The following is a 27084-nucleotide window of genomic DNA, read 5'->3' as shown; positions in this document are numbered from 1 at the left end:
TGAATTTGAGATATTACAGAATATCACAGTGTGCTAGCGTACTGATAAACCAAAACGACCAGCACGTGGCGATGCTAGAGAGGGAAGTATTCCCTTTTACACTCAATTAGCTGCATTTTAATTAAAACCAAAAAGTGTATCTTGGGGACACAAGGTTTCAAGAATATTAATGTAACTGTAGCTGTGATAACCATGTGTCAGTGGATATGTAATGAACAGCCTTGTATTAATATTCAGTTAGTAGCACTTAATAAGCCACTGATCCTTTGGCCGCAGTAACATAAAACAGTTCGGTAACTTCAGCCTTTTTAACAGGCTCAACAGTTCTTTAATGCATAAAAAAATACTGCATTTTTTGTTAGTTTCAAAAAGACTCAAAAACATGTCGCTTTAGCTGAGTACCCACTTATTAAATATTTAACTAACTTTGTACTATTAAAACTATTCAGCCACTTATTCATGTATTAATCATAAGACTGATTATTAATGTTAGCCCTTTTACTATATTCTTCTATGCTGCCAAATGGCAGGTGTCAATTAACATTACAGGGCATTATTGACAACTGCTGTTAAGGAGTGTGAAGAGACTGCACGGCATAAAAAAATCCCCTTCAAAATAAAAGCATATGAATTTTCTTTTCCCCAGGCAAACTCACTGAAACTCAAACCCGCTCTAAATGGGTCGCAACCCACCAGTTGGGAATAACTGCTCTAGATGATCACAGGGAGCTTGAGCCTATCCCAGCTGTCATTGGGCGAGAGGCAAAGTTTACCCTGGACAGGTGGCCAGTCTATTACAGAGCTAACACAAAGGAACAAACCCTGCAAATCCCAACTTCAGCTAATTTAGAATCCCCTATTAACCTAACAATCGTGTCTTAGAACTGCTGAAGGAAACCAGAGCACCTCTACCCACGCCACTGTTCTGCCTTTAATTTTACTGATGGAAATATCAAATCGTCACAACAACAATATGTCAACTTGACAACTGCGTAACTTCAATGGGAGAGCAAAAAAACTTTATTGAGGAAAAATGTAATGGATCAGCAGTCTGAATGGTGAATGTTTTAACCACATGTTCAAACATCGGCACAATTCTTTGTCAGTGCAGTGCAATTGTGTTACATGTCCTAACTGATTTATCATCGATGATAACAATTTGATGTTGTTAAGAGGCACTAGGTCTTATGCTCCTTGTAATTCCTCCCAACTTGGCCATGCTTTGGATTTTCACAATTGGTGAGCTAGCTTATATATCGAGTTGCGTAATAGCAATTAACATGCTGTATGCAAATGGTGAACTGTGGCAGGGGCTGATTCAGAATGGTTCCATGTAAACCAGATCTGTGTAAATCATCACTCTACACCCATAGTGCCAGTGGGCAAAAGAGAGAGAAAAAAAATGAAAATGATTTGTTCATTCTGGCAGAGTATTCATTTGTCCATATCAAATCAAATGATTAATTTTATGTGCTTCTGACTCATGTTTATCATCACACCAAGTCAAATAGATACATTGGAGCTGTTTTATTTCAAGCAGCATGTATAATCTCATTAGCATCAATTTCTTTCTTAAATGAGAAAAATTACATTTTATTAAACAGGGATGTTGTCATACATTCATAAATATTTATTTTCCACCAGAACTACTGTAGTTCTTCTACACACTGAATTAGCCATCTAGCCTGGCTCCGCCTGCCTACGTACTTCCGCTCATTTGCATTCCCTCTGCGAAGTCAGAGAGTCTGGTATCCAGGCTATTAGCCATCCACCCTCTGCATGTAAAGCATTAATTCAGACTTCTCTAATGGTATTGGATGTATTTGGATATGTCATCTGCAATTTTTCAACTTTTCTTTTGTATAAAAATCTTGGCAGAGTAGAAAGAAAAAAAATGACAGTGAAATTGATTCATATTTTAGTCTGCACTGCAATCACAGCAGCCAGCCACTGTGAAATTCAGGAATCCAGCTTCATTGAATTCTAACACATAGCCGTTTAAGATTCAAATATGATTCGGAATGCTCTTTGGAAGTGAAGGGAAGGACACTTTTGGATTTCAACACCATCTCCGTCAATATTTATGCTCAAACTTATGAAATGCAGAATATCTTTTGGTCCATAGTTAATCAACATCTGCTTAATGGCTGTTTTTATAATACTTTGTGTTTGTCTTTGCAGCTCTGTGGGTCTTGCTAAAGCTGCTCTGGAAGCCATCAATGGATTCAACCTATTTGGAAATCAGGTATATCATAATTCACTCTCTTTTTGCACATTTCCACCTCATATGAGTCCCAATACACTTATGTACTTGTCACATGATTTAAGATTACATTATAAACTGCTCAAAAGAGGGAAGGGAAGGACACATAGCTGTTAATATGTTATAGAATATTATATCAGGTGGATATTTATCTCTAGTTGGCTAAAACATGTGGGTCTAGAGTAGGTTTTTTAAGTAAAGGCTTAATTACATCTTGACTGAGGCACATATTCTTTTAATAAAGATAGATTTATTCGGTATTAATTAATGGAAAAACCTCATTGAGCAATTTGGTTGGGATGGGAGCAAGAAGACAAGTTGATGGTTTAGATAAGTGGTGTCAAACTCAGTCAGAGAGGGGGCCAAATTAAGAACTGACCCCAAATCATGGGCCTCCCAAAATGGATATTTATTTAAAAAAAAAAACACACACACAATTTGTCTTTTCAGATGTATTATCAGAAATCAGTCATACAGAAATATGATGTTACTTTTTCCAAGCCATAATAAAGATTTTAGAATAAAACCAAGCTGACTGATGAAAAATTCCAAATAAAAGACACATCTGTGGCCTTTTTTGTGTTACTCTCTATTGGGAGATTTCCACTGATTTCAAATGAAAATGTTTATTCTCTCAAATTCAGATTTAAAGGGGGGATACAGGGGATGAAAATCATACTTGTTTTACATTTAGTAGGTAAATGGTAAATGGCCTTGCTTTTATATAGCGCTTTTCTACCTATTGGTACTCAAAGCACTTTACAGTCACAGACGCATCTACCCATTCGCTCACACAAGCACACACACATTCACACACCAGTACCACGCACTGGGAGCAAAGTGTCTTCGAACCGCTAACCGCTAATGAGTTAAAGCTTTGCCTGGGTTTAAGAGTAGAGTTGGGGTTAATCAAAGTGGAAGATTGCTGCTCCTCCTCTGCCTGTGCTCCGAGGAATGTGATAATTCCTATGACTGGGTGGCGTAGATTGATGTAATCTGATCACGGTCATCACGCTGCAGCCATGTTTCAGTCAAACTAAATAGATCAATCTGATGATCAGTTATCAAATCATTCACTAAAAGAGATTTGGACAAGAGAGGTCTGGCATTTAAAGACGGATTTCATTCATTGATTTGTATTAGGTTCTTATAAATAACTCCTTTTGTTGTTTTTTGATTTAAAGAATCTGGGAGTTTTAGGTGAGAAGCAGCAGAGAAGTGCGTAAGACTGCAACTCTGCCTACTGGCCTGACCTCTGGGTTGTCATGGTTTTAGAGGGTTAATAAAATCGGCCAGATTCCTAGATATGACAGCTGCACCCACCAAAGTCTCTCCTAATCAGACCAGGCTTTCCCCGGAAAGTGTTCCAATTATTGATGAAGGCCACATCATTTGCTGGACACAACCTAGATTACCAGCGATGGGATGACAGTATGCGACTTAACATGTCATTACTGGTTAGACTGGGAAGGGGTCCAGAGAACACTACAGAGACAGGCAGTCCAACTCTTCTATGATGGCACATCAATAAGTGCCACTGCCAGAAGGTTTGCTGTGTCTCCCAGCAGAATCTTAAGAGCATGGAGGAGATTCCAGGAGACAGGCAGTTACTCTAGTAACACTGGACAGGGCCGTAGAAGGTCCTCAACCCATCAGTAGGACTGGTATATGCTTCTTTATGCAGGAAGAAACAAGATGAGCACTGCCAGAGTCCTACAAAATGGTCTCCAGTAGGCCATTAGTGTGAGGGTGGCATGATGGCCCGACCTCCTCTAGTGGGCACTGTTAAGCTCGATTGCTATTTGCCATAGAACACCCGAATTGGTGTCCTGTGCTTTTCACAAATGAGAGCACGTTCACCCTGAACACGTGACATACAAGAAAGGGTCTGGGGAAACTATGGATGGATTTTGGGTTGTCTTTGAATTCAGCCTTTTCAGGCTCATGACTTTCATTTCCATCAAACAATGTGAAATCTCTTCATTCCTAACACATTAACCAGTCCATATCAGTATAGATATCCAACATGATTTTTCCACCCATCGAGATCTCATGTTTTCAAAATATTCCTTTAATTCTGCTTTTTTTGAGCATTCTATACATATGGCTTAGTTTCTGATTTAAATCTGTAGAGGCCCATTACAGCTCCATACATATACGAAATGTGCTTGACGTGTGCAGTGCCTCCAACCTGTGCAAAGGTGAGCCTGTTTAAACAAGTAGACATCATTGTTTCACCATCAAGATCTCTGTTTAGCATGTTTGTGTTTGTCTCTGCAAATTGTTCTTCCACAGATTATCGATAGTAGATATCTTTCTGTTTTTCCAATAAAACTACAACATCCATTACATCTGCTAATGGATTGGAGAATGATGCTCTCCGCTTGCCTATTACCTTATTACCTTTTCTTATTATTTTCTCCACTTGGGCATTAGCCCAGCTCATAGGTATTACTGCAAAGCTATTGTTTGTCTTTCACTTCTCAACACTTGCAAAATGAAGAGTTTAACAGTGCCTGATAATGGATTCTGTCATCTAGCTTGGCTTGTTGAAAGAATCAATTTATAGAGATGGCTGCTTTATGATCCATGCTGTGTTGGGCCTCTGTAAGTGTTAGTATGTGAGTTTGTGTGTGTGTGTGTGTGTGTGTGTGTGTGTGTGTGTGTGTGGTGTGTGTGTGTGTGTGTGTGTGGGTGTGTGTGTGTGTGTGTGTCCTCCAGTCTTTTGTCCTGCTGTGGGAATGGAATAGCTAAAAGCCTTCCGGTCGCTTATTAATGATCTCTTGATGATATCTTGATTTCCCAGCTGACCCCCATCCTTCCAACTCCAAATGTGACTCCCCCCACAACTTTATTGGAACATTTAGTACATTCCTAACTCTGTTATCACACTTTTCACTGGCTACAAACTTGTATGGGTGTTGAACATATTTAGCCTTCGTACTAGATGAGTGGACACTGAGACTTAAGTTTTGGGAAGCTCTGTTCCCCACTGACACACCTGAATCATGTGGTGGATGCAAAGATAGCAGCTTCTCTGTGTGACAAATTGAACTGGGCAGATAAAATTGTTCTCACTGGGAGGAGGATCCTTTAAAAGCTAGTCATTAAACGCAGGGAGCTGTGGACACACGGATGGACAGTCAAAACCAGGTTTCACTTTCTGTCTCGAGGCTGACACCTAATTGACACCCAGTCTAGAGTGGGGATCAGACACGGACCAAACACAGTCCACCATTTTTCTTCTTCATTCATGCATATCATTGCAAAAAAATCTATGGCAATGAAATGTGGTCAAATTTCCATAAACGAGGTTATTTATCCCATGGGATAAATAAATTTATCTATCTATCTATCCATCTATCCATCTATCCATCTGTCTATCTGTCTATCTATCTATCTATCTATCTATCCATCTCTCTGTACGTCTGTCCGTCCGAGCTCAGTTTGTTGTATAACTAGCAGTATCACTGACATATAACCATCACTTGCAACATAGATGTCTTTTCTATTGGGCAGGAACATATCCACCAGTTCCTGAAATGTATCCCCTCTGAAAGTTTCATTCATTCATTCCGTTTTTGCATAACTGTGGAGGGCTGTGGCGGTGCTGGAGCCTATCCCAGCTGTCATTGGGCGAGAGGTGGGGTACATCCACAGAAAGACAAGCAGCTGTTCACGCTCACATGCACACCTATGGCCAATTTAGAATCACAATTAATCTAACAAGCATGGTTTTGGACTGTGGGATGGAGCCAGAGCACCCGGCGAAAACCCACGCAGGCACAGGGAGAACATGCTAACTCTCTGAAATTTTTTGTCATCAGTTGAAAATGAATTCAATAATAATCACCAATAACTGTTTGTTACTTTTGTTATTCATATAGTTTTTTAGGTTAGCATTTAATGTATTGATCTTTAAAAAGGTTTCATGAGTACCCACTGGTCAGGTCCAAAACAAAGATACACATTGCGGCCCACATTGTTGCTCAGCAATCCCTTACACTATACAGATTCCTAAAGGAAAGCTTGCTGATTTGACTAAAAGCCCTGGCCAGACCTGTTTTTGGAGGGACATAAACAGACTGGCAACATTCATACATAATGTATCTGACTTACATCAGAAACTACTTAGCGGCTTGCTGGAATGACTTGGTTTTATGTAAGCACTGCTGATGGATGGATGAAGCGGACTGGACCAGCTTTCTAGAACTCGATGAAGTTTGATCACGCTACTTTATGCTTGTAAAAAGCATAAAACCACCTCCACGAGAAGTGTTTAAGTGCACTAGATAGATAAACTGCATTAAGGTGGTACTGCTTCCCTTTTATAAATGGAGCCTTTTGAAGTGACAAAATGACTATTGACTCACTGTTGTTCAAGCACTCCCACACTGTACTTCAAAAATATATTAGACTGGTTTTGCAGAGGAAGTGTGTGTTTTGATGAGCGGAGGTGTGATGATGGAGGTTGTGAAGCCCAGTCATTCTAACCATTTTGCTGTTTCTGATAAATGATGGAGGACACATACAGGTGTGCACATACAGACCAGGAGACTGTGTGTTACTGTGCAACCTGTGAAGGGTAATGGTTCAGCTGTAACAAGGATGCTGTCTCTGTTTGTTGCGCTGCAGGGCTGCTCGTGGTCCGTGATATTTGTGGATCTGGATGCTCACAACAGGAACAGGCAAACTCTCTGCTCCCTGCTGCCCAGAGAGTCTCGCTCACACGTGAGTCCATCCATACATCTATCTACTTATATACATCTTCCTAATCACAGTAATAAAAAAATGTTAAATAAAACATTTTCTTTGTCTCCCTACTGGTAATAATTGGAATTGTACACAAAGCTGCACAGTCACATGGAAAAGAAATATGTGCAATAAAAAAGACAAAATTGACACAATTTTCTTTATTTAGCCTTGCTAGTGGGCTTGCCAGTCAGGTCATCAATCATACTGTCTTTCTAGTGTACTGACTTGAACCATGTTTTTTGTTTAAAACGACTTGGATACATTCATTCTATAAGAGTATGTGAAGTATAATATAGTATAGATCCTGAAATATTGTATAAATTATAACTTTGACTTGTTGGCCTTTAAAAGAATGTCCACAGTTGCACAGTTTGTTGCAACCCCCTCACCCTTTCCTGTGACTCAGAGAAACAGCTGTGTGCATACTCTCTACTAAATACTAGCCTGCCACACTTATGTCAGAAACCTAAAAGGTTAATTGCACAAATCAAACAAACTATGCGCTTGTGTCAGTATGTCAGTGGAAATCAATTCAGCATTGTATTCTCCTCCCTCATGGTGCAGTCATTATACTGCCCGTACCTGGGTTATTGATGGCTCGGCACCGACAAGAAATCGCAGAATTGATAGGTGGCTCCAGAGCTGCAGGGAGGTAGAACTGAAAAAAGAAGTGGAATGCAGAGAAGAAAGTGGCAGCAAAATCACTCCTTCTCTCCAATGCACCACTTGCAGACACTTAAATGATCACATCTTTCTCTGCGTGTGTGCTGAATGTGTCAGGCAGAATAGCTGCCATCAGCTTGTGAGGAAATGAGTGTAATTAGACGATCAGAGTGCCGTTATAGCTGTAAGGGACTGACATCAAGGAGCTGGAAAGACGGTGTGAGAGATCAGCACAGTGCAAGATCATGTCAAGATAACCACAATATCAATAAAAGAATACATGTAAAAACTGAAACATAATAATCATCTCTAGACACATTTAGTACCTGTGCCTAGTGTGTTCTGCAAACCTATATATCCATTTGAGTGTCATTGCTATGGGGTGGGGGTACCTGGTCTGGTCTAGGTGAGTGGTATATGTCTAAGTCACATCCACGCAAGGTCAAAATGTTTTCCAGCAGAACATTGCATTGTCACAATGTTTTTACACTCAATGATCCTGTCACACATTGAATATTGATTTACATGTTGGTTGCTGGCAGGTGTAAATACATGCAAAATCACTGAATTACTCTATAAAAAATCTTTAAAGGTCTTTGATAGAAAACCAATGTCATTTCACTTTTGTAACATCTTAAAAAAGCACAACTTACTGAGCCTCGAGAATTTTAAATTGCTTGTTTGATGTACAACGTGTTACATGGACTTGCCTGTCTCCCATACCTGACTTTCTTAAAAAAATGGGCTCACAGCGTTCTCGGGACGAGGGCCTTTGGACAAAATGCTCTTTCTGTAAAGGCCAGTAAGATCCGGAACAGTCTTCCACTCTCCATAAGGGAGTGTCCCATTACAAACCTTCAAAACCCACCTCAAGCAGTGGTTGAAAGCAAACCAGTCTTGTAACCACTGACTTTTGTCTTCTTAGTAATGTACTGTCTTATGCTGTGCTCTTATTGTGATCTATTGTCCTGTCCTATGTCTTATCATGTCTTTGTGTTACGTGCCTAGGGACTGCAGATGCTAATTAGCATTGTTGCTGTAATCCGGCATATTTACGTCTATTGCAGTCTGAATAGATGTTCATTAATGTGCACTGTCCCTATCAAATAAATAAATAAATAAAACAAAATGGTCATTGTTATTTACTTCTGCTGTCAGTGTTATTAATATTCCTCATCTGTGTGTGACAGATGACACTCTGGACTATCTATCGATCTATCGATCGTTCTATCGATCGTTCTATCGATTGTTCTATCGTTATTTCTTTCTTTATTTCTGGCAGATTGGTATCCACAGATTAGTTATGCTACATGACTGTGATTAGAACATGTAAACAAGTGTGTATTGATAACAAAAGGTGTGTTGTGTCATTTCTGTGAAAAACAAAAGTGTGGATAGAGCCTTATTCTGTAAAGCTTGTGTTTCCTCTCTGGCAGAACACGGATGCAGCCCTACTTCCAACCATCAGCTATCCTGCCTTTGCAGTCGATGATGACGCCCTCTACAGTCAGACGCTTGACAAGATTGTCCGCAAGCTTCAGGGTAAATATGGCTTCAAACGTTTCCTCCGTGATGGCTATCGCACCACAAATGAAGACAAGAATCGCCGCTACTACAAACCTGCTGAAATGAAGGTGGGTATGTTTTTTTGTTATTTTATTTGTGGTTTATTTTACAGACCTCATCTATGAATAATAAAGTAAAACTAACTATTAAAACTATTAATTTCAGAAATACTTCACCCGATTTACAGACTGGTGATTAACATATTGTGGTTGATTTTACAAAGCCATACTTTAGGTAATTGAGACAAACATAGAAAGAACACTGCATTGACAGCAATGCAGCAACCGTTTTAGATTGCAGTTATAGTAGCCTGTACTATATTGTTCTGTATTATTGAGGTATCTTATTAAAATTCTCAGTACACTTAGCGAGTGTTCCTTGAGTGAATCAGAGTCTGCACTCCTAATGCTAAACGAATCATTGCATTAGCTGTAGAATGAATCCCCCAGAATTAATGAGCTCATAGAGGCAGATGGAGGAACAGCACAGATATGACTCATGTCGGACACAACATGAGCTGTTTTGATCTAAAAACACTGATCCACTCTGTCACTCTTATCAGTTCTGCTGACTGAAAGGGACTCAACTGACAATGTTGATTCTGAGCTCTCATGTTCATTGCTCTTAAGATGTTACCGACTATTTTTAATGATACTGTTTGCAGAAAGGTGGAACTGGTGTGGTGGAACTAATTAAATAATGAGAAAGAAAGTTGCTGATGCTGTAAGTAGCAGAAGCCACTTTTTAGTTCTGCCAGCAGGCTTATTTATTTCGGACAACACTGATGCCAGTAAAGTTTCATAATGTAAAAATCTTCAGCAAGACATGCTTCCATTTCCCTTCCATCAGCAGATACTTCAAGTGAAAAGGATCCAGTTATAAAAAAGGAAACAGTGCCAGATGCTTATTTATTAGACAATGCAGTAAATATTACCTCAAGATTATCAATATGCAGTAAGGCATTTTGAAGCAAGCTGCTAATTTGTTATGTCAAAACCAAAGAATTTTCCTATTAGAGGTGTAACAAAGTAATGGCATATACATTTATTACATAAAAATCTAATATGTTATCTGCTTTGCCTAATAAACTACCACACAGTGCAATGGATTGCTGTGTGTCTGACTCAATGTCAGTTCTGTGTAGAGTAAATGAAGTCGCCGGTAGACCTGGTCTCATGGTAGAAGACATTGACTGAAGTTGTTGCTTCCTGTCTGTTTACCATTGACAGAGAGCAGTAGCAGCCCATATGATAGACAGTTTTACCAATGAGTCGAGCTGCTCAACCACAAAACACTAGGTATCCTTGCATCTTTACAGCAGGTATCCCTAGACAGACCAAAAAGACTGACTGCCCCGTCTCTCCCTTTCTTTCATGCTCGCTCCCCCTGCCACTAAATGCAACCTCCCCTGCTTCTATATCTCTTTATTCACTCTCCTGTCTTTTATTATTATTTCTTTCACCCATCTCTCACTGCTACAGTTGATTTTCATCTTTTCTGAAATACACAGCTTTAGGCCATGCATATATGCATTATCACAGGCTGCAGACATTAACCATTTTAAGAAGCACATTCATACAGTCAGTAGCATTCGCTAGATCGTGAAAGCAGCGTCTCAGTGTGCACACGCGTGCTATCTTTATCGCTCCTCAGTTATTGCCTCGGGATGTAATCTCTGTTATTTTCCATCAGTCTGGAGATTATTGAGGAAGATGATGAATAGCAATAGTCAAGACTTATGACGTACAGATAGATGAACTAAAATGCATGCACACATTTTGTAATGATGGGCTTTAGTGAAGCTATTAAAAAATCTACACTTGGTTTGAACTTTATACAATCTGACCTTGATCAATTATACAGATCTTGTAAGGCTTTTAAGTGAGGACCCACACGGAAAGAACCTATATAAACATATAGGTTTTAATATAGGTTCGAATATAGGTTTTGAATATATGTGACATACATAAAATTGGCCGTTTTCATATATGTACATATATGCACATATATAGTTACATATAAGAAATTCTCTTTGGACCGAGAGAGGTGGTTTGCTGATCGTTATTCCGAAAAGCATCCATGTAAACACTTATTCCGATCATGACTTTCGGGTACCGGCCAAGGTTTGCGGCCTTTCCGCCATTCCACTAAGTGCTCCTCGGCTTCCTTTTCAGTCCCTTCCAAAAAATCTTTAACCGAAAAACTGCGGACACAGCCGAGGGCCAAAATACAATGGGCCCCTCTATCCCCACCCTCTGTCCATTCAAGCAGGACATAACGGATGTCCGAGGGTGATATCGCCGTGTTTGCTCCCAGCCGCTTGCCGCTGTTTATCTTTGCCGCTTCTGCTAAGCCGCTACTGTAGAGGGGGCAGTAACTTCCGCTTCCAGGGAAACAGTTCAGAAACTTCCTTGGGAGCAGCAGAGTAGTGAAATGCTTGCCAGTATAAAAAGAAGCTATTAAAAAAAAAAGCAATGAATCCAATACGTTACATATATACTTTTTTTTTTCTTATAAGGGACTTTGGACAAATATGCAGTTATTACCTTGAGAATAAAACATATGAGCTAGGTATCATGTATAACAGTTGCAAAAGGGAGATATGAGCTATACAATAGGTATGACACCTGCCACTGGGTATATGAGCTATATAGGAGACATATCTTGTATGTACATATAGGGCTTATATGTGGATATAAAGAAGCAATATAGGAGACCTATACCCTGTATATGCACATATATGCACCTGAATTTGGCCTATATGCAGCCTAAATGCGGCATATATATGGCATATATATTATCATATATGTGCATATATCCTCATATAGGTTCTTTCCGTGTGGGGATAAACACGACAGGATCGGTTTATTAAAACAAATAGCTCTCTGATTCAACTCTTTTCTACTTGCTGCTTGAAATGAAATGGCTGAAGGATCCCGTGCTCGCGGTTATGTGTTTGTCAGTGCACACTCATGTCCTGCACAATCCATAAAATGATGTCTGACTGAATAACATTCAGAGAACAATCCAAGAAGTGATGATGGTGTCAGTTCAAGTGTAGAAAATTCTCTCCGGCTGTTGCCGCCTGTTGCCTTCAATTTCTTTGCGTTCAGTTAGTGGTCAGTTAATCGGGTCGTCAGTCAACTGCCTGCAGAATGTTTATGAGAGAGAGGTTTAAATGAATGTAAGCGCTAAATCAATTGACATGATTACCATGTCATCATGGAGTTTCCAAATTTAATTTTTGGGGAAATTCTTTGACATACTTTACATGTGTAAAATATAGATTTTTAGAAATTAAATTTGAACTTGGAGTAGGTAAAGCACAGTAATCTGTACAGTAATCTGACTGTTGGTAAAGCCAGCTTGTGTTACCTTTTTGTGTACAGCTTTCAATTTACTTTGGCTATACCTTGGATAAACATTTTATGGGAATTTTGCAGGAATGGCAATGGGTTCACATGAATGCAAAATCTGAGCTATCACTAACTTCATCTCTTAATTGCTTTCAGTTTGTTACTGTTTACAATATACAAGATTAAGATTAATTTGCAGTCTTGAGTAATGATCCTCATATCCAGTTTCTTGGTCTCTTTGTCACACCATGGAATATGAAATTATTAAGTGCAACATAGTTGTCAGTCACCAGAACACAACCTAGTCCAGAACCTCACGATCTAATATTCTCATTTTTATCATGACATAATGTGAAGTGTAAAAGACTTATGCTGCTTTACATATACAAATGTGAATGGTATCTTTGTTATACTTTTCTAAGTAGATGGAAGGGGACATTTGTAGTGTCAAGGAATGTGGCCCAGCAGTCACCTACCAACTTTTTTGTCAGTATGTGTGTATTTCTGTATTTGTTTCTCTCTTTGTATCATTAACTTTTGGACTTTTTAGACCTCCATGTGTCTTCTTGAAAGCAAACACTGCAACTTAGAATTTGTTAAAAAATTACCTAGTGTGGGAGCATTATTCCTCTCTGTTCTGTCACTTTTCATTCCCAATGTCACATTGTCTGTATTTTCCCCCATGTTATACTGTTCCATATTCAATGCTACCAAAGTTCAGCCATCTTCTCTATAGTCCCAGTGCCTCCCTCCTCTTTTGGAAACAGGAAAGCAATAATTCCTCTTGTCTCTGTCTTTCTCCAGCTTTTTGATGGAATTGAGTGCGAGTTTCCCATATTTTTTATCTACATGATGATTGACGGTAAGCCCTGTTCCATCCATTGCTGCTGTTATGGTGCCTCAAGTGGCTCATTGGAAAAATAGAAGACGAGCTTGTAGTACTTGACAGGAAATTACCTCTTGGCCTGGTTTTAGAGGACTTAAAAACACATTTCTGAACGAACCTAAGGGAATGGGCAGAAATAAATTAAAGAAGCTTGTTTCTCACCCTCCTCCCCTAAAAAAGGTGAATTCATGCATCATTTAATCATCAGCATGCGTGTATTCCACTGACATTTGTAGAATTAACAGATAAACTGATTTAGGGCCAATTGTCCAATCTCAGGCTATTTGTCTTTATGGCAACATCCTTTAACAGCTCAAAAAGTTTTAAGCTGATGTAAACAACTAAATATAATTCAAATACAACCAGGATTTCAAAAGCAAGCATCTGCAAATAAATGCTTTAACACCATGTTGTCCACATACCAGAAGTTAAAACATACTGGACCCTGAAAGGCATGCCTACATATAGCTTTAACACGACCAGGTAATTCACTGTTTATGTACTGTATATATACCTGACTTTTACAGTTAACAGTTCAGTGTAATATAGCAGAGTCCTGTTTGAATTACTTGGGGATAGATGATCCTGTCACTTGCGAAGCATGCACATGTACTTCAACATGAAAGTGGCTATACTGTGCTTTTTTGCTTGTTTGTTTTTTTGTTTTCTGGATATGGATACAATAAATGAAATGGCACTGTGTATGTGAAAGGGTTTGTTCATAGTGATGACAGATAATTCTCAGTTCGCCACCACTTTATAGAGCATGTTTGGGTTTTTCAGCTCGCTTTGCTCACTCTTGCAGCTCTTATCATCATGCTTTTCCAGTGCACATTATCTGTCCAACACTAAACAGCAGGCACCTAATGTTAGTACATAATTGGGGAGCATTTCGTTGCACATTCATGAAATACACTGCCTGACCAAAAAAAAAAAAAAAAAAAAAAGTTGCCACCGGAATTTAACTAAGCAAATAGGTACGAGCCTGCTATTGGATAAGTACTGCATGGGTGCTGTCAACAAGTTATTTAGCCCCAAATGATGCAATAAGTAGCATCTTATTTCTTAAACAACCATGTTGAAAGACACATCCCGTGGTCGTGGAAAAGATGTTAGTCTGTTTGAGAAGGGTCAAATCACTGGCATCCATCAAGCAGAGAAAACATCTAAGGATACTGCAGAGACTACTAAACTTGGGTTAAGAACTGTCCAACGCATTATTAAAAAACTGGAAGGATAGTGGGGAACCATCACTGAGAATTGAGGAAGAAATGTGGTTGGAAAAACATCCTGATTGATCGTGATCTGTGAACACTTAAATGTTTGGTGAAATCAAATCGAAGAAAAGACAACAGTAGAACTCAGGGCTATAATAGTGAAAGTAAGAGCATTTCCACATGTACAGTGCGAAGGGAACAGAAGGGATTAGGACTGAACAGCTGTGTAGCCTTAAGAAAACCACTATTCAGTGAGGCTAACCGGAACAAAAGGCTTCAATTTGCTAGAGAGCATAAAGATTGGACTCTGGAGCAACGGAAGAAGGTCATGTGATCTGATCAGTCAAGATTTACCCTGTTCCAGAGTGATGGGGGCATCAAGTGAGGCAGATGAAGTGATGCACCCATCATGCCTAGTGCCTATTGTACAAGCCTGTCGGGGCAGTGCTATGATCTGGGGTTGCTGCAGTTGCTCAGGTCTAGGTTCAGCAACATTATGTGTCCAAAGAATGAGGTCAGCTGACTACCTGAATATACTGAATGACCAGGTTATTCCATCAGTGGATTTTTTTCTTACCTTGTGGCATAGGCGTATTCCAAGATGACAATGCCAGGATCCATCGGGTTTAAATTGTGAAAGAGTGGTTTAGGGAGCATGAGACATCATTTTCACACATGGATTGGCCACCACAGAGTCCAGACCTTAACCCCACTGAGAATCTTTGGGATGTGCTGGAGAAGGCTTTGCACAGTGGTCAGACTCTCCCATCATCAATACAAATATTAATGTGCCAATGCAAAAGCTTATCGAAACAATATCACAGCGAATGCAAGCTGTAATCAAAGCTAAAGGCGGTCCAACTAAATATTACAGACCTGTTATTTTTGGTGGCGACTTTTTTTTTTTTGGCCAGGCAGTGTAGTTGTCATACACCATTAACTTAATAGTTTACCCCAGGCACCAGTTTTGTTGTGAAATTTAGACTTTGTTGATGAATGAAACTATATTTAACAAGTATCTGTCTTTATACTGCAGAGCAACCGGGAACTGAATTCATGCAAACAATCATGGATATTGCAGCTTAATTCCCAAAAGTTCAGTGTTCTCAGAATGTGTATTATTGAGTTGTGTTTCCATCACTTTATAGTACACTACCGGTCAGAAGTTTTAGAACTCCCCAGTATTTCATTTTTTATTTTTTTTTTAATTGAAATTTATGCTGTTTAATGTCTCATTGTACACTGAAATTTTCAGCTTTGGGTAACCTTACCTTTTTTCCTTTTTTCTTTTTTTAACCTCTGGCAGTTCACCACTTACTCACAGGTACAGCTCAAAAAATTTGAATATCGTGAAAAGTAAAGTAAATATTTTTTCACTTCAGAAAATGAAACTCGTATATTATCTAAATTCATTACACATAGAGTGAAATATTTCAAGCCTTTATTTCTTGTAATTTTGATGATTATGGTTTATAGATAATGAAAACCTAAAACTCAGTGTCTCAAAAAATCAGAATATTAACTCAAAACACTAGCAATAGTTTCCTGAGCCTTTAAATGGTCTCTCAGTCTGGGTCAGTAGGCTACACAATCATGGGAAAGACTGCTGACTTGATAGATAAGAGAAGACAGTCATTGACACCCTCCATAAGGAAGGAAAGCCACAAAAGGCCATGCTAAAGAAGCTGGTTGTTCACAGAGTGCTGTATCCAAGCATATTCATAGAAAGTTTAATGGAAGGAAAAAGTGTGATAGTAAAAGGTGCACCTGCAACAGGGAAAACCGCAGCCTCGACAGGATTTACAAGCAAAATCCATTCAAGAATTTATTGCTCAGTGGTCCAATGTCCTCTTTTCAAATGAAAGTAAATTTTGCATGACATTTGGGAATCAAGGTCTGGAGGGTCTGGAGTCTGGAGGAAGAGTGGAGAGGCACAGAATCCATGCAAAAGGAGGCCCAACCAAGTATTGAGTGCATATAAATGAACATACTTTTTTAAAATATCCTTTTTTTTCATCCTTATGTAATATTCAAATTTTTTGAGTTTTGGGTTTTCATTATCTGTAAGCTATAATCATCAAAATTACAAGAAATAAAGGCTTGAAGTATTGAAATATTTTACTCTTTGTGTACTGAATCTAGATAATATATGGATTTCACTTTCTGAAGTCACTGACAAAAAATATTGAACTTTTTCACGACATTCTAATTTTTTCAGCTGTACCTGTACTTTGTACCATTTCACACTATTCAGTGGACTTGAACTGCTTGTGTTCTAAAACTTATGATCGGTTGTGCATGTTACATTAACTTCCATTAATTTTACTGGGTACATTAACTATAACTACTTCTTGGATGTAACTTCACCCCTTCCCCTAAACCAAATCTTACCTTAATTTTAAACCACGTCCCCACTGAAAAATAGAAAATTATATGATATAGGCACTAGTTTGTCCTCATATAGAAGTCAAGTGTCCTCAGTGTGACTGAGTAAATGTCTTCACAAACATGAACATATACACTAATCAGACATAACATTATGACTGGTGAAGTGAATAACACTGGCAATGTTCTTTTAGGAAGTCTTGTGGATGTTACTTTGACACGTACCACATATCTAAGCTTTGTTGCAGACCATGTATGCCCTGTCTTGGAAATGGTATACCCCAATGGCTGTGGCTTCTTTCAGCAGGATAATGGACCCTGCCACAAAGCAAAAATGCTTCAGGAATGGTTTGAGAAGCACTACAACAAATTTGAGGTATTGACTTGGTCTCCAACCCCCCCAGATCTCAATCCAATATAACGTCTGTGGGATGTGCTTGACAAACAAGTCCGATCTATTGAGGCAAATGAAAGAACTTAAAGGATCTGCTGCACCTTGGTGCCAGATACCACAGCACACAGTCAGGGGTCCACGCCTTGACGGGTCAGGACTGTTTTTGCAGCAAAAAGGGGACCAACACAATATTAGGAGTGGTCATAATGTTATGCCTGGTTGGTGTATGTATATGCTCATGCATTCATATTCATACAAGCACCCCACTCCCACACACAGAGTGCATGCAAAACGCACAGTGCCTGCTGAACCCCCGTTTTAGATGTTTGACTACATTATGTGTTCAGTCTTTATTCGTTTCAAGCTTTATTAGGGATTTTTTGTGTGTGTGTTGTAGGGGTGTTCAGAGGAAATAAGGCTCAAGTCAAAGAATACCAGGACCTTCTTGAACCCATCATCTTCCAGTCTTTTGAGGGTGAGTAATTATTATGCATTATACAAACACAGTTACACATGAGAAGAGTAAAATTATGAACGAGGAAGTGTGTAACTCATTTGGTGTGACAACATGTTTTATTTTGGAGTTTTAGATTCTTCCCCTGTTCACTCTCTGTGACCAAGGCTGTCTGGGGCTTCACATTCAAGTGAACTCAGCCTTTCTTCATGTTCAAAGTGCCTGTCTTCTATATTCACCTGTACTCGTTGCTGTGAGGGGAAAGTTTCTGTTGTGCTGGTTTTGTCTGAACTAACAAGATTCCTGAATTAATTGGCAGGGCTTTAGGGGATAACATTATTGTACGTTTTTCTCATTCACTATTAATACAGATGAAGTGTCTAAACCCACAAATGTATATTCTGCTGTCAAAAGCTGCTATTGTGTCTTCTGCTGCAGGTTTGCCTGCGGTCCAAGGAATCATGGCCTTCTGTACTGTTTCAAATGCATTTACAATTGTGCTGTCTCTTGGTCCTGTTAATTTTTGTTTAAAATGCTCCAGCTTCACTGCATTCTTTATAAAAGTTTCGTCTATGATGTTACAGTAGACGGAAACCAGTGCGGTTTCACCCACTGAGCGGCACAAAGACTAACTTACTGAGCAGCGTCATTAACATTCAGTTGGAATACCATTTAAACACTGGGATTGGTCATATCTATAGGTCTATAGAGTTCTGCTTCAAAGTATTTCCACCCTTCAGAATTTTCCACATTTCTGCATAAAAATGACTCAAAACAGTCCTGACAGAAAACAAAATGAACCTTATCAAACAAATGAAAGGGAAATGTTATGCTTTTGTGTGTGTGTAGTTAAAAAAAAAATATTCATTTGTTCATATCTGTGAGTTGAAAAAGTAAGTAATCCCTCGTTTTGATGATCTGGTGCAATAACATCAAGCAGCTAGGAGGGATTTTAGCCTAATCCTCAGTACATAACCATTTCAGTTCTGAGATGTTGATGAGTTTCCTCACATGAATTGCTTGCTTCAGGTCCTTCCACAACATTACTGTTGGATTAAGATCAGGACTTTGACTTGGCTATTCAAAAACATTAATTTTGTTCTTGACCCATTCTTTTGTAGAACCACTTGTGTTCTTGGGGCTGTATGACCCAAATGGATGTCCTGACATTTTCGTTTAGAATTGGATTGTATAAGTCCAAATTCATTGGTCCATAAATGATGGCAAGTTGTCCTGGCCCAGATGCACCGAAACATGCCCAAACAAAGTCATTACCACCTCCATGCTTTACAGACGGGATAAAGTGCTAATGCTGTAATGCAGTGTTGTTTTGTCTGACATGAGCCTCTTATTTAAATATTTCTATTTTGGTCTCATTTTCCATAAAACAGCTCCCCAATAGTCTTCTGGCTTTCCACATGATATTAAGCAAACTGCAGACAGGCAGAAATGTTCTTTTTGGCGAGCAGTAGCTTAGTTCTTGCCACTCTGCCATGCACACCACGGCTGTTCATTCCTAATGGTGGACATAACATCAACATCAGCCAATTTGTGAAAGGCCTTTAGTTGCTCGGAAGTTACCCTGTGTTCCTTTCTGACCTCTCTGAATATTCTGCGCTTACTTTTGGAGTTATCTTTGTTGGTCGACCAATTCTGTGGAACGTATCCGTCATCTTAAATCTCCATTTGTTCACAAAAAGTCTGACTGATGATTTGTGGATTCAGATAAGATAATCCTTCAATTTAACAGAGCCGGCCTTCTTCTGTTGAGTTTCTAAATACACAGTTTAATGGAATAACTTTTCAATAAATTATTAGGTAAGTAGGCAATGTTTGTACAGCATAAGATGATTGCCGGCATTAGTGCAGGAGTTGAAAGAGCTCATATTATTGAACCAGTCATATGTGTTGTATGTGTTATTGTAAGACACAAGATATAATGATGAAGTGCAAGATCATAATGCGACCAGTGCAGTATCATTTTATTCTGTAACTCATGTCGATTTTGGTCAAACGCACATGTTCAAAGTAGGTGCTGTCTATATACAAACTTCACAGTTCTTACCTCTCTTATCAGGTCATGCTGTGATCCCCAAATACTACTACGTACCGGCTGACTTTGTGGAGGCAGAGCAGAAAAAGCATGGAAGCCAGAAGCGTTTCCCTAGCAACTCTGGTCGTGATGGGATGCTCTTCCTGTGGGGTCAGGCTCTGTACTACATTGCCAAGCTGCTGGGTATGTTTGTGTGTGTGCATGAACCTACGCATCCATTCCACATATTCTACTATCAGTCTCACAGTCCATTAATAATACAAAATTAATATGACATTGAATCCTATTTGTTGATATTTATTAAACCAAATAATGTCTGACAGACAGTAACGTTCATTATTTATTATTGTTTAATGGTTTAGATATTGCTTGATTCGCCACTGGCTACACAATGACTCCAAGGATGCTGGCTGGCTCAGCCACTAAGTATATTTGTGTAGGAAATTGATTTTTTTCTCTGTATTGTGCACACTGTGTTTTGCATGTGGGTGTGTATGCATGTTAATGGTTTTCATGTCAAGATGTTTTGTGTCTGTGTGCACTCGCTTTCCAGTGGATGAGCTGATTAGCCCGAAGGATATTGATCCTATCCACCGCTACGTGCCACGGCAGGACCAGCGCAACGTCAGCATGCGGTACTCCAATCAGGTGAGCTGTGATGTAACTGTGACTGACTGTTGGCACGCTCTCATCTGGATGCTTTCCCAAACTTACCATTTTGATTACTCATGTGAATGTTCATTCTCAGCACGACTTTAGATTCAAGTACTACTTGAATAAAATTATTACTTAAATCTGAGCATGTACAAAGTCTGAGCTGGTTATTGTTTTTTCAGATGTAAAGTAGCACTAACAGCATTTTTGCCCTAGGTTGCTGCACATTCTTAGCCTGACGAGCCAGACCCACATTAAATGTAGGGTCTGGGCACTCTCCATAGACAGGGCTCAACCGGAGGGGTGGGATAAACGGTTGTCTTTCAAACTCCCTCTCCACGCAATAGGATAGCGCTACAACCAATCAGAGCAACGAAGAAGGTGACGTAGTCAGAGCGACGGAAAAGAGAGTTCCTTTCTCAGAGAAAAGCTTAACTTCAAGTCTTTCAGAGTGGCAGCCAAAGCTGATTCGAAAGAAAGTTGTTCGCTAGCAGCAGCCATCGCTCTGGTAGTCCTAGCAGGATGGGGAATTCATGCGTAATTCACGGAATTTATAGAGCCGAAGTCCCGCCCCTTCCGATTGCCTCCATGGGACCTATCTTTCGAAAAAATATGAACGGCACTCTATGGCGAAAGATAAATTATTTTCTGGTCCCGATCGACTTGTGCCTTGGATTATACATATATTGTTTTTCAGAATAAAAAATTATTTTACATGTCAAGAATGTCACAGTTTGTCGCAAGATAGTTAAGTAAAACGCTATGGAAAATACGTAATTAAACGAACTACAAGTCCAAGTCGCTTACCGCTTACCCGCATGCTGGCGCGTACAGAACCGACCAAAACTCCCTTGGTGTAACTACAGCTCTCGACATGACCCGATTTATAATGATTTTCACCTCGTTTGATGCTTCTGCCTTCGTCCTGGAAGAAGACGGTAAAGCTCAACAAGGAGACAGCCATAGTTCTCTCGCAGGTCAGTCGTCATCATGTTAAGCCCGCCCACCGACTCGTGATTGGCCCGGTACATCTTGGATTTTTCGAAATCTCAAGTCAACGGAGAGTAACTAGACTGACCCTGGAAGCAAATGTAATTTGCTGCCGCTAGGGGCAGTCTAGATTCTAGGCTAGCACATTCTCTTTTTCCATGACAAAGCATTTGTATACTATAAAGTATAAATTTGCTTTTATCACATTCATTTAATCTTAATGTAAACTCATTCTGTATCGCCATGTAATTAGGGGTCCATGCAACGAGTTGCAGGATTTTTTTTGCAACTTTTATTCTTCTTCGTTTTTTTCTTTTTCCCTAAAAGTGTCTGTCTGCTCAGGAGAAACTGCAAGGGTGAAAGGCATTAAACCTGGTAACTTGGTAGAAGTCCTGGCATTTCACTTTGCCAATGTGTCAATACATATGCCTACATCTAGGTGGCGCTACAATAAGCCAATTTACGTTTTGGCTCATATCTCGAGAACCATGTGTCCTAGAAACAAAATTCTTTCTCCCTCTGATTCCTTATATAGCCCTGGTTCTAATGGACCAGGCCACGCCCATTTCCGCCTGGCATTTTTTCCCGCCATTTTGAAAACAATTGCACTCCAAAGCAAAATCAACTCCTCCTAGCCCGTTCATCCAATTCTCACCAAACTTGGCATGTATCATTTATGGACAAAGATAATGAAACGTTTTCAAAAGAACTTTAGCAGGGGTATTGATTACAAAGTTAATGGCTAATTGTTTTTTATGGCGTGGCACAGTATAACTCCAAAGCTAATATTTTGTGACATATATACCCAAATTTAATCAAAATCATTGATAATAATATGATTCAGTACAAACACCCCAACTTTTGTGACCCTTGGTCTCTAGGGGGCCCTACACAAGCAACATTTCAATATCTCAGAAACTGCAATAGCTAACTTCATGAAATTTGGCATACACAATCTGTAACATATTGCCCATCAAGTTGCGTGACATTACGTCTACAGACGGGTGACATGGAAACATTTCTTATGACTTTAAGGCCTATAACTTTTGAGTATTCACCCAATCCTTATGAATCTTAGCAACCTTCATTATAATGTGCTTGCGTACAACCATGCCAAGTTCTGTGAAATTCAGGCTGTAGGGAGCGCTACGACGACTAAATGTTTATATCTCACAAACCACCACAGTAAACTGCTTGAAATTTGACAACAATAATCTGTGGATGACTCCTTACAAGCCCACCAATTTTCGTGCAATACGGTCTATATGGGCGCTGGTGACTTATGCCTCTGCATCCCGCTTGGGGACGACTTTGCCACGGCATGGACCTCTTTATGATCGTTCTCTCTTCTCTGCTACAGCTTTGTGTTATCTCTGTCTGAAGTCCTCCTTCGTCATTCTTATTAGCATTAATTGTTTAAAAGTTTAAATTCTCTCAATAATGTCAAGATTTTCAAGACAGTTTGAAGATAGTCCTTCGCTTATTGTTTTTATCGTGTTTTTAACCACATACCTTAAGTAAGCCTCTCCAGAGTTACTACTAGTCGGAGAACAAACACAGAGGTAGGTACTTTCTTAAATGGTGTAGTAATCACCAACATATTTAACAAACACTTCACTCATGTTTTCATGTCCATACACAATCCAGAAATCCAGTTCAGCTGCCACAGACACCCACTGATAGAATTTGATAGAGCGATGTCAGCCATAGTGTAACTACAGCAGCTACATGTGTATGCTGGGAGGCTTCTCAGAAAGATCATAACACAACTATACACCCACCCTTACTACACGCACCACTCAAGCAATTACCATATCAAATTTAAAAAAAAAAAACATCCCACAGTGAGTCTTCATGACTGCTTTGCTATTATTCATGTATGGCTTAACAGTAGAAGCTAGCATACACTATATTGCCAAAAGTATTCACTTACCCATCCAAATAACTGAATTCAGGTGTTCCAATCACTTCGATGGTGTTTAAAATCCAGCACCTAGATGTGCAGACTGCTTCTACAAACATTTGTGAAAGAATGGGTCGCTCTCAGGAACTCAGTGAATTCCAGCGTGGTAGCGTGATAGGGTTCCAGTCCAGTCGTGAAATTTCCTTGCTACTAAATATTCCACAGTCAACTGTGAGTGGTATTATAACAAAGTGGAAGCGACTGGGAACAACAGCAACTCAGACATGAAGTGGGAGGACATGTAAAATGACAGAGCGGGGTTAGCGGATGCTGAGGTGCGTGGTGTGCAGAGGTTGCCAGATTTTGTAGTCAATCACTACAGATCTCCAAACTTCATGTGGCCTTCAGATTAACTCAAGGACAGTGTGTAGAGAGCTTCATGGAATGGGTTTCCTTGACAGAGCAGCTGCATTTAAGCCATACATCACCAAGTGCACTGCAAAGCGTCGGATGCAGTGGTGTAAAGCACGCCACCGCTGGACTCTAGAGCAGTGGAGATGTGTTCTCTGGAGTGATGAATCACACTTCTCCATCTGGCAATCTGATGGACCAATCTGGGTTTGGTAATTGCCAGGAGAACGGTACTTGTCTGACTGCATTGTGCCAAGTGTGAAGTTTGGTGGAGGGGGGATTATGGTGTGGGGTGTTTTTTCAGGAGATGGGTTTGGCCCTTTAGTTCCAGTGAAAGGAACTGCTTCAGCATACCAAGAGATTTTGGACAATTCTGAGCTCCCAACTTTGTGGGAGCAGTTTGGGGATGGCCCCTTCCTGTTCCAACCTCACTGCGCACCAGTGCACAAAGCAAGGTCCATAAAGACATGCATGAGCGAGTTTGGTGCAGAAGAACTTGACTGTCCTGCACAGAGTCAGAGCGAAGACTGCGAGCCAGAATTGTGGTTATTTTTTCACTTAAAGGTTTTTACATTTACCAGCCCTATAAAGACATTCCTCTTCTTGTTGAACTGTGCTGAATAATTGTAGAAAGAACAGGGAAAGTATCACTCCTGTTTCCACAATTTGACAAGTAACAAGTATACCAAAATAATGTTTTTATATATAAACTAGCTCAAATTCAGATTCAAAGTTTATTTGTCACATATGCAATCACATAGTACAACATGTTTTGAAATCCTTTTTAAGACTGTCCTTGTTAAAAGGTTAAATGATGAGAAAATATAGGGCTATATACAGTAAGACTATAGAAGGCAATATGGGACCCTACAGAGGTTGCACAGGCAGTCCAGCTCCTCCAGGATGGCACATACTTACCATTTCCAGAAGGTTTGCTGTGTCTCCCAACACAGTCAAGAGCGTGGAGGAGATTCCAGGAGACAGGCAGTTACTCTAGTAAAGCTGGACAGGGCCATAGAAGGTCCTCAACGCATCAGCAAGACTGATATCTGCTTCTTTGTGCAAGGAGGAACAGGATAAGCACTGCCATAGCCCTACAAAATGGTATCCAGCAGGACACTGGTATGAATGTGTCTGACCAAACAATCAGAAACAGACTTCATGTGGGTGGCCTGAGGACCCGACATTCTGTACCCTTTGCTATTCTATGAGCACGTTCATCAGCGCCTAACGAAAAAACTAGTTTACGTGGAGTACTGTTGTCAGTTTCACTCAAAAGTACAGTTTCTCCCAGTTTTTGTTTAACGTTAATAGACAACAATTTTATTTTTTTCAATTTACCTTTACATGTTCATATTTGCAACCTTTGTTCACTTTTTCACTTTTTTGGATTTCATGGCTTTTGTGTATTTTTGGGCCCAATCTGTTAACAAAGTTATATGGTATATAAAGGCTAAATCAAAAGCATTTTAAAATAACCAAAAATAGGCTAAGATTCTTAAGGGCTAGTGGACCCTATGCTCACTGCCCGGCACCATAGAGCTCGACTGGCATTTGCTATAGAACACCAGAATTGAGAGTGTCTGGAAAACCCGTGGATGAGCGATTTGGTGGTGGGACAGTCAGTGATGGTCTGGGGAGGCATATCCATGGAGGGACGTATGTACCTGTACAAGCTAGACAGCGGCGCCCTGACTGCCATTAAAAAGCTGATATGGGGAACTTGATAAAATAAAGAGGTTCGGGATGCTTGAATTTCCTTCGGGATCAATAAAGTATCTATCTATCTGGTTAGCAGAGGCCTTTATAATTTTAACAAATCTGAGATTTAACGAATCTTCATTTCCCAGTCAGAGTTCTCGAGCAGCACCTGAGAGCCGACGAGTAGAGTATTTTGTTTCCCTGGAAGACATGAATGCAGCAAATTAGCAGACTTCTGGTTTCAGAACGTTCCTGTATCCTTGCCCTCTGCTGGGGAAAAATAGACGTGGTTGTTTATTAATGCGGCTGGTGGTAAGCTGAGCGCCTTGTGGGGTCAAATGGCCGCTCAAATTGTATGCGTCATCCTCTGTTCCCCTCCATCCTCCACAGCCTCTCTTACCTCTGCCATTTTGTCTTTCGTGTTGCCTTTTACCATCGCTACTTGGCTCAGCGTCTTTCAGGATTCCTTCTCTTTATCCCTGTTGTTTTTAAACTATTTATTTCTCTGTCGCAGCTAGACACTTAGCTTTCATGTTGTGTCTGCAAAGAGACCAGAAATGGGAAGAGAAAAAATTAGTTAGAGGGAGAGACAAAAATGGAATAGAAGTGGAAGTGGAATAGAAGATGGTATTTGCACTTCTCTAGTTTATGGTTTTGTTGTGTTATATACTGTGTGTGTGTGTGTCTGTCTGTCTGTCTGTCTGTGTGTTTGTGCCTGCAGGCAGAAAAGGCACATGGACGTGCAGACCTTTCACATGGAGTTAAGCCCTGATTTGTAGACGACCCTTTCTTCCCCTGTGTGCACGCATAAATTGCATCCCATTTTGTTTATCCAAGAAAGAATGTATGTATAGAAAATGCATCTGTCTTTGCACATCACTATCTCGGCCCATGTGAAAAGCACATGCGTGGGTTTCTGTGGGTTCATCTGTATGCAGCCGTGCTTGTGTGTTTTCATCCGTGTGTATTATTCATAGTTCCATTCCAAATGTTATGCTGCCACTTAAAGTCCCTGCATCAATTCATTCCGCTGGGTAGAATGAAATGCTGCACCCATTAATGGCATGCAATGTTGTACTGTTTGGTTCCACGTACGTATGAGCTTAGATAAGGTTACTTCAGGAGACACAAAGGGGCTGAGGGCGCTCAGGAGACTTCAAAAAGTTTGTAGCTTAGGTGCTCTTCTGCGATGGGTGAAGTAATAATCCAAAAAAAGAAATTACAGAGGCACTCTGAAGTGGAAGAAGTATCAAAAAAAGCCTTTAATTTAACATGGCACGGACTGATTAAAAGCACATGAGCCTACGCGTTGCGGCCATCTTGGCCTTCATCAGGGCATAGACACAGGAAGTGGATCACAGCTTAAAATGGACACCCTTGGGTGTTTAGTGGGTGGAGCCTTCCCATTATGTCACACACCATGTGACCAACTA

The 27084-nt window shown here is 39.9% G+C and overlaps 1 protein-coding gene across 6 annotated transcripts in view; it reads left to right on the top strand.

The window, feature by feature from the left end:
* phkb (phosphorylase kinase, beta) overlaps positions 1–27084 on the top strand; it is a 114429-nt gene that overhangs the window by 35264 nt on the left and 52081 nt on the right. For all 6 annotated transcript variants that reach the window (XM_084541941.1, XM_084541938.1, XM_084541940.1 and 3 more), the window contains 7 exons: positions 2182–2245; positions 6899–6994; positions 9118–9315; positions 13408–13465; positions 17883–17960; positions 20017–20175; positions 20546–20640. In XM_084541941.1, the coding sequence (XP_084398067.1) occupies positions 2182–2245; positions 6899–6994; positions 9118–9315; positions 13408–13465; positions 17883–17960; positions 20017–20175; positions 20546–20640 (748 nt within the window). The remainder of the gene's footprint in view (positions 1–2181; positions 2246–6898; positions 6995–9117; positions 9316–13407; positions 13466–17882; positions 17961–20016; positions 20176–20545; positions 20641–27084) is intronic.

This window comes from Chelon labrosus (assembly GCF_963514085.1).
Source record: "Chelon labrosus genome assembly, chromosome: 3".
Classification (NCBI taxonomy): Eukaryota; Metazoa; Chordata; class Actinopteri; order Mugiliformes; family Mugilidae; genus Chelon; species Chelon labrosus.
Note: the sequence above shows the minus strand (reverse complement) of the source record. Positions and strands in the feature narration are given on the sequence as shown.